This window comes from Microtus oregoni, unplaced genomic scaffold (genome assembly GCF_018167655.1).
Source record: "Microtus oregoni isolate MIOR12 unplaced genomic scaffold, Mior012 000020F_ref0000438, whole genome shotgun sequence".
NCBI lineage: Eukaryota > Metazoa > Chordata > Mammalia > Rodentia > Cricetidae > Microtus > Microtus oregoni.
In genome coordinates, this window is record NW_024543079.1 from 13,793,686 (window position 1) to 13,806,359 (window position 12,674).

General features: G+C 43.7%; 1 protein-coding gene across 2 annotated transcripts in view; it reads left to right on the forward strand.

Annotated features, from left to right (window-relative positions):
- Positions 1-12,674, forward strand: part of LOC121460485 (ubiquinol-cytochrome-c reductase complex assembly factor 1) — an 87,633-nt gene that overhangs the window by 8,407 nt on the left and 66,552 nt on the right. The window contains exons 3-4 of one of the 2 annotated variants that reach the window (XM_041670919.1): positions 6,932-7,027; positions 8,705-8,812. In XM_041670919.1, the coding sequence (XP_041526853.1) occupies positions 6,932-7,027; positions 8,705-8,812 (204 nt within the window). Of the gene's footprint in view, positions 1-6,931; positions 7,028-8,701; positions 8,813-12,674 lie in introns of those variants that run through there. The other variant, XM_041670920.1, reaches the window with a different exon arrangement.

Here is a 12,674-nt window from a genome sequence, read left to right on the forward strand (position 1 = left end):
GCCACTGTTTTGAAACTGCACAGTTTTTGCTGCTACCACTGAGTCAGGAAACTTTCTCTTAAAAGAATCGTGCCTCTGCTTGCTTTTAGCAAGCAGAGTCCACCCGAGAAAATTCTTAATTTTTTTTTTTTTTGTGTGTGTGTGTCTAGAATTCCTTTTTAAGCTTTCTCAGGTTTTACGTGGATTTAGTAGACCATGTTGGAGCCTCTTTAAAGGATTTTAGTTTCTTAATTCTTTTTAAGTCATACAATTTTTGTTAGTTTGGTTTTTGAGATAGGGTTTCTGTGTAGCCCTGACTGTCCTGGACCTCACTCTAGACCAGGCTGCCCTTGAACTCACAGAGATCCGCCTTCCTCTTCCTCCCAAGTACTAGCATTAAAGGCGTGCATCCCCATCCTGCTTAATTATATGATACTTTAGTGATAAAGAAAATAAAAATCACCTGGGACTTCAAATCTGAAAATGTCAGTGTTTTCATCTCTGCTGGTTCCCTTCCAGTCTTTATGGAAATGTGTGCATATTAATTTTTTCCATAGTGTTCTGCCAGGGCTGGGGTATAGGTCGGTTCTTTGCATGCATGAGAGACTGGGTTCAGTCTTTAGCACTGGAAAAAAAAAAAGAAATAGTACCTTAACAAATATAAAATATACATAGAATTATATCTGGTGCCTTTTCATTTACTGGAACAGATGCTATTCATGTTTAGATAGTTTTTATTTTTGTTATTGAAATTGTAAATACATAAATTGTAAATTATTTCCTTTTTTGGCATTATAGGCTCTAATTTTCTAATTTTCTTAGCATTCCCAGATCTAGCTCTATAGACCAGGCTGGCCTTGACTAAGCTCCTCTTGCCTCCCAGTACCGAGATCAGGAGAGTGCACCACCACATCCAGCAGACTTTTTCCTTATTTTTAATAGGGAGTTTGATCACCCTAATTATCGAATATAAGTGCAATCATCTCGCTTCACTTAACTTAAGATCTTCTTTGTCCATTCATATTGTAGCATGTGACAAGATTTCTTCTTGTGAGGCCTGGCCTAATGTTCCATTGCATAGTATCCCATACTTTTTTATCCACGTGATTCATTGGATGTTTGGATTGCTTCCATCTCTTGTTTTTTGTGAATAACTTTATGGAGACACTGGTGTGCAAAGGTCTGAGATCCGGCTTTTGGATATGTGTCCAAATTGGACAGCTAGATATGATCCTCTTGATGGTTCTTACTAATAATCATTTCAGTGGTATTGCCTGTGTTGATTTCCTCTTTCTGTCTTACATTTAGTGACTGAGGATTTATTTATTGAAACAGGATCTTACTTTATAGGCCAGGCTAACCTTCAACTCAGAGCTCCGCCTGCCTCTGCCTCTTCGGTGCTGGGATTAGAGGTGTGTGACGCCACACCCAGTCTGTAGTTGCTATTTTTATTACCATATAAACTCATACTGCTTGAGTAAATTTAATCCTCACTATAAAGCAAAAATAAAAAAAAATTCCCTAAGCTACCTTCCCCAAGTTACACCCTCTCCCTTGATCTCAGTCTCCTCATCTATGAAGTGCAAACCTTGGCCTGGGAGACCCCTGCAATGGCTTCCAGCCCCGTGTTGTTCTAAGTTACTCCTTAATTCTCCGGTTGCTTTTTCTCCAAGCCAAACAACTTGAGTTCATTTTAACCTTTCCTCCAGGACCTTTTATTCCTCCCTTTGATCAGTCTGTGGTTCTTTTTTGGACCTCCTCCAGGTTGTCCTTCTCTTTGAACAAAGCTGAAGAATAAAAACTCTACCTAGTTTTATTGAGTACTGATTCCATGCCCAGAATGGTGTTGAGCGCTGGGGCAGAGAATAAAAGGAGTGTGAGTGGGCTGTGCCCTGGTGGAGCTTACAGTTTTGCTGACCAGTGAGACACATGTGCCCGCAGCATTCGAGAACTGTTTGAGGCTGTCTCTGTCCCACCCCTCCTTCCCATCACGGCAGCCTCTTCACTTTCAAGACCTTTGGGTGGTGATTGTTTTAACTATTTACTTAAATATTATTTGTTGACTCCTGTGTCCCAGCCTGGTCTTAAATTACCACCAAGGTGAGGATGACCTTGAACTGCTGCTGCTTTGCCTGCTCCCACCTTGGCTGAGTGCCGGGAGGCAGAGGCAGGTGGATCTCCGTGAGTTTGAGGCCAGCCTGGTCTACATGAGCTAGTTCCAGGACAGGCTCTAAAAAAACTACAGTGAAACCCTGTCTCGAAAATCCAAGAGAGAGAGAGAGAGAGAGAGAGAGAAATGGAAGAATAGGCACAAATCACGAGTGTACAGCTCAGTGAATTATTACAGTGTAACTGTACCCAGCATCCAGGTCAAGGGTAGAACAAGAGCTGAGCACGTAAGTCAGCTGGTAGAGTGACTAACATTCATGACCTCTGTGCTCAGTTCACAGTGGCACATAAACCAGGTGTGGTGTCTCATGCCACTAGTCCTAGCACTTGGGAAGTGGAAGCAGGAGGCTCGGAAGGTTATCTTCAGCTACATAGTGCACCTGAGGCCAGCCTGGGCTACAGGAGACTGTCCTGCAGCAAAACAGCACATTCCCAAGATGGCAGAAGTCTTGCTGTATAGTGGTGGCACACACCTTTAATCCCTGCATTCCCGAGGCAAAGGCAGGAAGATCTCTTTGAGTTCAAGGCCTGCCTGGTCTACAAAGCCAGTTCTAGGACAGCTAGGAGTGTCACACAGAGAAACAGAAGCAAAACAAAACAAAAAGATTTGCAAAAGTCTCCTTGATTCCCTTTCGTCACCACCCACACCAAGGTTAACAAAGCTTTATCTTGTGTCCTATAGATTCTTTTGCCCTTCAAACACCCTTTGTGCAGTCTCTCGTCCGCTGTCATTCAGCCTTGTTTGAGAGATTTAATAAATCTGTTCTTTGTAGTGATGGTTGACAATTCTCATATTTACTTTTTTGGTCCTGGGGCTTAAGTGCACAGTATTTCGTTATATGGCCATGCCTTGATTCATAAGCTCTTCTGCTGGTTTGGGGTGTGTCTCCTTGGGGGCTTTACCTGACACTGCACCTGTGAGCGCATGCACACACTTCTGTTGAGGTAAGGATGTAGACTTCCTGAGCCTTGCTTGCTGGCCATTAATCTTAACTAGATGTGACCAAATACATTTTCCAGTGGTGCTTGCTCTTTGTCCTCACATGAGCCTTGTGTCACTAAGTGTTCTGGGTGCCCCCCATCCTTCCTGACACTGGGGTGTTTTGCTTCTGGTGAGTGACATTTTCATTGTGGTTCTTGGTTCTGGCTTTTTTATGTTAAATTCCTTTTTGTTTTCTTTGCTTTGTAAGACTATGAGCTCCCAGAGGACACAGACTGACTTCTATCCCAAAACTTGTATGAGGGCTAGTTTATCTTGAGCATTTAATGGAGCTCGGATAAATGAAGCGTGTGTCTGTGGTATCTATGTGGTCAAAGATGATGGGGGTGGGTGATTAAACATTGTGCAAAAGAAGATTTGTTTCAGCAACTATTTACGTGTCTCCCACGTGCCACGCGCTGATGAGAGGTGCAGTTCTTACCATCTTGTGTTTTTTTGACTGTGGTGATGGAAAAAAAACAAATACGTGAATATTTAATTGAGCATATAATGAGTACCGTGGAGGAGGTGACTTGGCTACTGTTTGGAGAGAATAATGGGTTGTGAAGGAGTGGTTTTTGATAAGGTAGTTAGGGAAGGCCTCTTCAAGGACTGGGGTGAAGCTCAGTTGGTGCTTGTCCATCGTGTCCCAAGTCCTGCATTGGATCCCAGCACCTCAGGAAGTTGGGCACTGTCCTTTCAGCTCCCGCGAGGTGGAAGCTGGAGGAACCAAGATTTTCCTCCGCTACAGAGTGGTGCAGGGGAAGCCTAGACCACATGAGACCCTGCCTCAGAACAAAGCAAAAGGAAACTATCCAAGAAAACAAAAACCAAAAGAAGAGAAAGGTCTCTTTGACAAAGTAATACTTGAGCTGTTTTGGGCAATTTTGTTTGTTGCTGTCTCTTCAGTTTGAAAAGATGAAAAATCAAGGTGTTCAAAGGCCCTTTTGAAAGAAGCAAAGGCAAGGAGGGTGGCCTGCAAAGTACTTGTGTGTTTATGGATGAGCAGAGGGGTGTTGCCCTGGTGCTTCGCAGTTGAGTGAAGTACGGTGGAGGGAAATATGACAGCTGTGGAGCTCTGGGCACAGAGAAAGGTGTCTGAGCTAACACCAGCAGAGAGGCCCAGCACACTCGCTCAGGCTACGCGGCATTCTTGGAGGCAGTTTAAGTGCTTTGTGTTCTAGATGGGCCATTACGCTGATGTATGTGATGTCATGGGAGGTGTCCTGTGTTTAGTCTGTATTTCACAAAGCCTGCTTGGTACTTGAGAATCAAAGCATAAGTGTCCCGGGACTGCAGAGGAGCTCTGACTAATCGTTTAATGTCCTTGTTTGGAAAGAAATACGGACAGTACCATTCCACAATGAGGAACTATTTTTCCTTTATTAAGATGAAACAGTAAGATCATTGTTAATCCCATCTATCCCTCCTCTTTTTGGAATAAACCAGAATTGAAGGACTAACTCTCTGTCCTGAGACTGTCCTGGGTAGAACTCACTCTGTAGACCAGATTGGCCTCAAACTCAGAGATCCACCCGCCTTTGTCTCCTCAGTCCTGGGATTAAGTTAAAGTCATGTGCCTCCATGCCCAGCTCCTACCCCCTCCCTTTTAGTTAATTTAAGACAGTTAAAAAATTACTGGGAATTTGTACACTGAATTCCCAAACTTACCCATTCATTCTTCCTTTCCCTCCTTGCCCACCCTCTTTTCTGGTATAGGAGATCAGACCCACGGTCTTGTCCATTTTAGGCAGTGTTCTACTGTTGAGGTACATCCCTAATCTGCTACCCACAATTCCAATTTAACCAAATAACCCTTCATTTCTGTTTGTTACATCCTAGATTTACCCACATCATTCATGTTCTGTTTGTGATTTTACCTATGTTTTTAAAATTAAAAATTTTTAAAATACCGTGTTTTTCATGTTAATCGCTAGTATAAACTATGGACTTTGGGTGGATAGGGTCATTCTAATAAATTAGTGCTTTGTGGGGGGGGAGGATGCTGACGTGGCAGAGGCTGTGTGGAAAAGGAGAACAGTGTGTATGGGAACCCTGTGCTTTCTGCTTAAACCAGGTGTGGTGGCCTGTGTCTCTAATCCCAGGACAGAGAGGCAGGCAGATTCCACTTAGTTCAAGGCCAGGACAACCAGAGTGCCTAGTGAGACCCTTTCTCAATAACAGCAAAATACTGTAATCTCAGCACTTGGGAAGCAGAGGTAGGAAGAGGCCAGCCTCAGCTACATGGTGAATTAGAGGCTAGTATGGTTTGCATGAGACTCACCCTAAAAATAATTTAAAAGAAGTAAAGTAAAATATCAGTGGGGTGTCGTAGCACAGGCTGGACAAAATTGCAAGACCCCAAGTCGTCAAAAAAAAAAAAAAATCAGATTTTGAAAATTAAATCCAGAGGCAAAATGGTTGCCTTACAATTACAAGGCTCTGGGTTCAATCCTTAATTATTTGATTTTGCAAAATCCTTAATTATTTGATTTTGCAAGTGCTTATACCTTAATTTACTGCCCCTCACTGGATATTTCTGTCTCCATTCGTGTAGTGCTTATGTATAGCTTCTCCTGAGAAGTTTATTTCCCAGACTATATTCTTGATTATAGCAACACTAGCCAAACAGTTGTAGGTGGATTAAGGAGGGAATTTGGGTTGCATTTAGCGTAGCCCTGGTCAGTGGTCATAATTGGCTGCTGTAGTACCACACTGTTGTTAGAGGCAGTGTGACCTGGTGGTGACTGTGATTTGTTTAAATACCTGTTTGTGAGATGCACTTCCCACACTTTCCCCATTCAAGCCTCACTGTGTCCGAAGTGCAGCAAGTTGTCAATGGGCACTGAGCTTTTGGGTGTATTGTCTGTTTGTGTGCCTGTGTGAGGTTGTTGGATTTTCTGGAGCTGGAGTTACAGACAGTTGTGAGCTTCCATGTGGGTGCTAGGAATTGAACCTGGGTCCTCCAGAAGAGCAGCCATCCCTCCAACCCCAAGTTTTTTGTTGTTGTTGTCGTTTTTGGTTTTTCGATTTTTTTGAGACAGGGTTTCTCTGTGTAGCCCTGGCTGTCCTGGAACTCATAGTGTATACCAGGTTGGCCTCAAATTGGCAGAGACCCACCTGCCTCTGCCTCCCATGTGCTGGGATTAAAGGCGTGTGCCACCATGGCCTGGCTGCCCCAAGTTTTTTTTATTTTTTTATTTATTTTTTTTCTCTTGAGACAGAGTTTCTTGATGTAGCCCTGGCTATCCTGGAATTCATTCTGTAGACCAGGCTAGCCTCAATCTCATAGAGAGTTGCCTGCCAGCAGTAGCAAGTTTTAAACTTTAAATTGATGCTCCCTCCTCCACACATCAAGTGTTGTCAGAATTTACATGGAAACTACTGCAGTTCTCTCTCCTATTACATTTTGATTTCTCTGAGTTGACTCAGATTCAGGTGATATTCCTAGGGCTGAATCCTTTTATTTCTTCAAGAATTAATGAATTTGGGGGTTTTATTTTGTTTGGGACTGTCTCTCGCTGTGTTCTGGACTGGTACTGAACTCATGACAGTTCTCCTGCCTCAGCCTTCCAGAGATTGCACGTGTGAGCCATTACATCCAGCTTCATGTATTTAATAGATATTTGTTGAGCACCTGCCATGTACCAGACACCACTCTGACTGCTGATCTTTGGTCCTCTCAGTGGTCTTTCAGCGGTAGCTGGGCAGGCAAGGTTGGGTCAAACCGCCAGAGCAGCTCCCGTTTGGCTAGCTTTGATATGTAATGCTCAATGTCACTACATCTGTCTGTTCCTCCTCCAGAGCCCACAGATGAGCCCGTCTCGAATCTGGATAGAACCAGAACAAACTGCTGGGGTGGGCACACAACAGAGTCGGAAATACCACATCACAAGTAAGGTGAGTGTGTGCTCTGCTGTAGCCTGGCTTATGTGAGTGTGTCCTCTGCTATAGCCTGGCTTACGTGAGTGTACAGTGAGTGTGTCCTCTGCTGTAGCCTGGCTTACGTGAGTGTGTCCTCTGCTGTAGCCTGGCTTATGTGAGTGTGTCCTCTGCTGTAGCCTGGCTTACGTGAGTGTACAGTGAGTGTGTCCTCTGCTGTAGCCTGGCTTATGTGAGTGTGTCCTCTGCTGTAGCCTAGCTTACGTGAGTGTACAGTGAGTGTGTGCTCTGCTGTAGCCTGGCTTACGTGAGTGTACAGTGAGTGTGTCCTCTGCTGTAGCCTGGCTTACGTGAGTGTGTCCTCTGCTGTAGCCTGGCTTACGTGAGTGTACAGTGAGTGTGTGCTCTGCTGTAGCCTGGCTTACGTGAGTGTACAGTGAGTGTGTCCTCTGCTGTAGCCTGGCTTATGTGAGTGTGTCCTCTGCTGTAGCCTGGCTTATGTGAGTGTGTCCTCTGCTGTAGCCTGGCTTATGTGAGTGTGTCCTCTGCTGTAGCCTGGCTTATGTGAGTGTGTCCTCTGCTGTAGCCTGGCTTATGTGAGTGTGTCCTCTGCTGTAGCCTGGCTTACGTGAGTGTACAGTGAGTGTGTGCTCTGCTGTAGCCTGGCTTACGTGAGTGTACAGTGAGTGTGTCCTCTGCTGTAGCCTGGCTTATGTGACTGGAAGGTGAGGTTCGGGGGTTTGAAGGGATTTTCTGAAGTTTACAGAGGGTGGTAAGTGACAAGCTAGTTGACTGTGAAGCCTAGCTTGTGAGCTTGTATTCTGCTTCTTCCACTGTAGGCCCTTGTCTAGAAATTAAAAATTGTTTTAGAGAAAAACAATTTTTATGGACCTTGTACAGGTTTAAGACAGTCATAAACCGTGCAAGGATTTCTTATTGGATGGAATAGCTACCTTTCCTTATTGAGGCACTGGAGCAGAGTTTCCTGGGATTTTTTTTCCCCTTTCCTTCCTCCTTTCTCTGTCCTTTCTCCCCCCTTTCTCTTCTTTCTTTCCTTGTCCCCTCCCCTCATTCCCTTCCCCCACCCCTATCCCGTTCCCTTCTGTTTTACCTGCCTGTATGTCTGTGTACCATGTGTGAGCCTGGTGCTCTCAGAGGACAGAAGGCATCAGATCCCTTAGAGCTAGAGTTACAGACAGTTGTTAGCTTTAGTGGGGGTGCTGGGATTGACCCACGTCCTCTGGAAGAGCAGCCAGGGTAGCCTCTGGGCCATCTCACTCTTTCTCATGTCTCCTTTACTCTTAATGCCTCTAGTCCAACCTTTCCTAGTCACGGGACCACAGGTATGTGGTTACTGAGATGGGTGTGTCCTGCTTTATGTCTGTTAGGTACCTGCGTACCTAGGTGAGGGCTCTGAGTCTGGCTCAGTGAGGGAGCACTTGCCTAGCTTGTGTGAATCCCTGGGTTTGATCTCTAGGACTGAACTAAAACAGAACAGGACACTCAAAGCAAGCAAGAAAGCAAGCAAAGTCCCCAAAATCATTAAAAAGAAATCAAGAGATCAGGCAGAAAAAAAAAAATCAAAGTAAAAAGAAATATAAGCCATAAAAATGTCCTTAGAATGAATAAATAACAGCATTCTGTTTAGAAAATTTCTTGTAACTAATTTTGACTTTTTTCTCTTTGGTTAAGTAGCTTCCTACTACCCAAGATTTCCCGAAGCCTGTTGAGGAGAAGGTTGGTCCCTTCACGAAGATAATAGAAGCCATGGGGTTCACTGGACCTTTGAAGTACAGTAAATGGGTAAAGACTTCTATGTTCCTTTGGGTCTGTGTCCTTCCTGTGGCTCACAGATTTATTTTAAAGCTTCTGCTTTGAGAAATTCATACATTCTTTTGAGAATTTCTTCAGAATGCATCCATCCCTCTACCCTCTAGTCAGATTTATGTATAGGTAAGACCAAAGTACTCCTTCAGCCCAATTCCTTGGAAGTGTCTGTAGTTGTTGTCAGGGCAACGAGGCAGAAGTTTTCAGGCCCTTGCTTTATGACATGGGAAAATCATCTAGATGAGTTTAAAGGGCAATCCGGTGGGGCGCATTCCAAGACAGGGTTTCTCTGTGTAGCCCTGGCTCTCCTGGAACTCACTCTGGTGGGCCAGGCTGGCCTCGAGCTCACAGAGATCCCTATGCTTCTGCCCCACAACGTGTTGGAATTGCAGGAGTGCAACATTGCCTGGCTACATTTGCTTTCTAAAGTTAGTTCATTTTTTCAGCAATTTTCATAACAGCAAACACAGGTTTCTGTCTGCAAGCTTTTGTACACAGATTCTGAGATGTCCCCATGATTGCACACTTTGTTGATAAAAGCTTTCCAGTATACGAAGAGGCTACAAATGCTAAGTGATCCTGCAGTCTCTCCTAAATCTTCAAGGAAATAGTTATTTTGGTTAAAGTTTTTTTTTTTTTTAATGTGTGTAAAATTCTTAACAGTTGATGATTTGTTGATATATTTGATTACTAACTAGACCCTTTCTCTCTGTCTTAAATTTTAGTTTTTTTTTTCTATTGAGACATGACATCATCCTGTCGCCCAGGCTGTCCTAGGACCCATAGCAGTCCTCAGCCTCAGCTCCCCAGTTGTTGGGATTATAGGTGTAAACTATCCTGCCTAGATGTTCCTCCATATATTTTTTATTGTTTTTTTTTTTCCTGGCAGCGTTTCTCTTTGTAGTCCTGACTGTCTTGGAAGTAGCTCTTTAGACCAGGCTGTTCTCAAACTCAGAGATCTACCTGCCTCTGCCTCCCAAGTACTGGAATTAAAGGTGTGCGCCACCACCTCTGGCCCATTTATAATTTTTAAAATTACATTTATTTGTACGTGCATGTGTTCATGTGTGTGTGTGTGTGCATGTGCGCATGAGCATGTGTGTATATATACAGCTGCATGTGTGCCCTGGAGAATTACGGAGGTCATAAGACAGTCCTCTCCTTCCACCGTGTGGGTCCTGGGCATAGATCAGAAATCTTGGTGGCAAACGCCTTTATTCTCTGAGCCATCTTGTTGGCCCTCCCCTCTATTGAAAAAGAAGTTGTGATTATGACATTTGTAATATAAAAAAATATGTGTTGTTTGAAAGTAGAAATTAAGTCAGGAGTGGTGACACATGCCTTTAATCTAAATGGATCTCTGTGAGTTCTAGACAAAAATGGCCTCAAACTCAGAGATCCTCCTCCCTCTGCCTCCCCAAGGGCTGGGAATAAAGGCGTGCGCTCCTCTGCCTGTCCGCTCACCCCCAAAAGAAAAAATGAAGAGTGCAGTGGAAGCAGGAAAGAATAGAGGGAAAGTAGCTGTGTTATTCATCTCTTAGTGATTGGGTTCCGCTTGGTTGCTTCCATATGCTTTGTCTAGTCTTATGTTTTTCTTCTGTTTTTAAATGATTCCAGAGGGCAAATTGGCCACCATTTGAAGGATTATGAGACCAGTGAGAGAATTCTTACTTTTAGAGCTGAGTTAACTTCTGATTTTTCTTGGTTCTCTTTGTTACCTTAACTAAATGCTTGTATTAAAAAACTCTTTTATGATGTGGCAGTTTTTATAGCCTTTATTTTAAAATCCGTCACATGAAAATATCACATACCAGTATGACATTCTGGTATGATTTTGGTGGGAAAGCATAGTTAGGACCTTCCATTTTAGAAGGCGTATAGGTGAGCCCTTTTTAGCACTGTTAACTCAGAAGTGTGGCCAGACATTTGCGTTGGCTTACACCGGGAAAATGCGTTGTTTGTATTTTCACATGGATTTGGTAAGAGAACAAAATGTTTACATGTCTACTGCTGCTTATGACCTGCCTTCTCTGTATTTTTCTTGAATGTTTTCATATGTAGATTCCTACAGAATCATGTTTAGGTTTTATTGCTGCTAGGATCTAGCTTGGGGTCTTTCTCAGGCTAGTCAATCATAGAGCAGTGTCCCTAGGATATATTTAAGATGTCAAATGTAGCTTTTCCTTACTTAGCTGAGCATTCTGAAATAACATTTTTTCTTTGTTTTGTTTTGTTTGAAGCAGGGTGTTTCTGTGTTGCCCTGACTGGCCTGGAACTTGCTATGTAGATCAGGCTGAACACAGAGATCTGCCTGCCTCTGATTCTCAAGTGTGAAAGTAATTATAGATGTGCCCCACCGTGGCCAGCTCTGAAATAGCCGTTCCCTATTGCTTCTATAGCAGTATCATGTAAGAACTAAAGGGCACTTGAAGAAAACCAGGAATGGTGGCATAGGTCTTTTTTTTTTTTTTTTTTTTGGTTTTTCGAGACAGGGTTTCTCTGTGGCTTTGGAGCCTGTCCTGGAACTAGCTCTGTAGACCAGGCTGGTCTCGAACCATAGGTCTTTAATTCTAGCATTTGTGTGGCAAAGACGGGCAGATCTCTGTGAGTTTGAGGCCAGCCTGGTCTGCATAGATAGTTTTAGACTAGCTTGGGGAACACAGACCTCCCCCCACCAAAAAAAAATAGAAGAATAGTTGAAAGAAATAGAATGCTTAGTATAGAAAGGAGAAGGCACTGTGAGTCTCGCAGTACTGAGGGGCAAATCAACGAAAAATGGATGAAGACGTGTTACCTGCGGTCCTCAGAGTAGTGGGTAATGAAAGTCTTATAGGCAGCCTTACAAGGTTGTTTTTGTTTGAATAGGGGCTCAGTTTGTTGAACATGAATCAAGAATGTCATAAAGAGAATTCCAGCACAGAATAGGAAGGAGGTTCAAGTGACCAAAAAAAAAAAAAAATTCCTGTGCAGCTCAACAGCCCTCAGCGCAGTCTTCTCCCTCCGTCCACTCCTCATCTTGCAGGAGGGTACACATGACCCAGCAGGTGGGAGAGCAGGCCTAGGTGTTCCTGTCATAGCCAAGTAACATGGCAAGGTCTTCTTAAGCGAGAGTGAAATAAACATGAAGCCATCCAAGGACCGGAACAGCTTGTATTGACCGAGTGGAAATTTAGTCTGCCTCCTTCCCTCACTCGCATTAGCGCGGTTCTCAAAGAGCGTCTTTCCAGCTGTTATTTCCAGTCCCTACATGATAGTCCTCAGGGACTGGCTTCAGAGATTTGTCCAGGAAAGTGGCTCACCCAAGAATAAAGGTTTGGCTTTGCTACAAGAAAAGCGAAGACCTGTAAAATGTTTCTGATTGCCACGGTGTGAGCATTGTGTGGTGATGCTGGCTAGTCTGGTCAAGCAGCCATTATTTGTAATAAGTGCTTTTGCATGGATGTGTTTGGAGCCCTGGGCCTGGAGACAAGGCTGCCTTTCCTAGGGCAGAATGATGAGTTGTGACCTGAGAGGAGTTCATACAGAAGATCCAGAAGGGAACTACAAGCGTGGTGGGAGAGGCAAAAATTAAGTAACTAGGAATTTTAGTAAAAATTAGTAAAATTGAACTTGGTTTTTTTTTTTTTGTTTCTTTTTTTTCTTTCTTTCTTTCTCTCTCTCTCTCTCTCTTGTAGACAAGGGTGACCTTGAACTCATAGAAATCCACTGCCTCTGCTGGGAATAATGGTGTGTGCTGACAGGCTTGGCTGAATCATAGTTCTTGATGCACTTTGAAAGGCAGCTCCTCCTCTCTCCTCTCTTCTGCAATTTGGCAGTATTGGGTTTAACTTTGCATTTC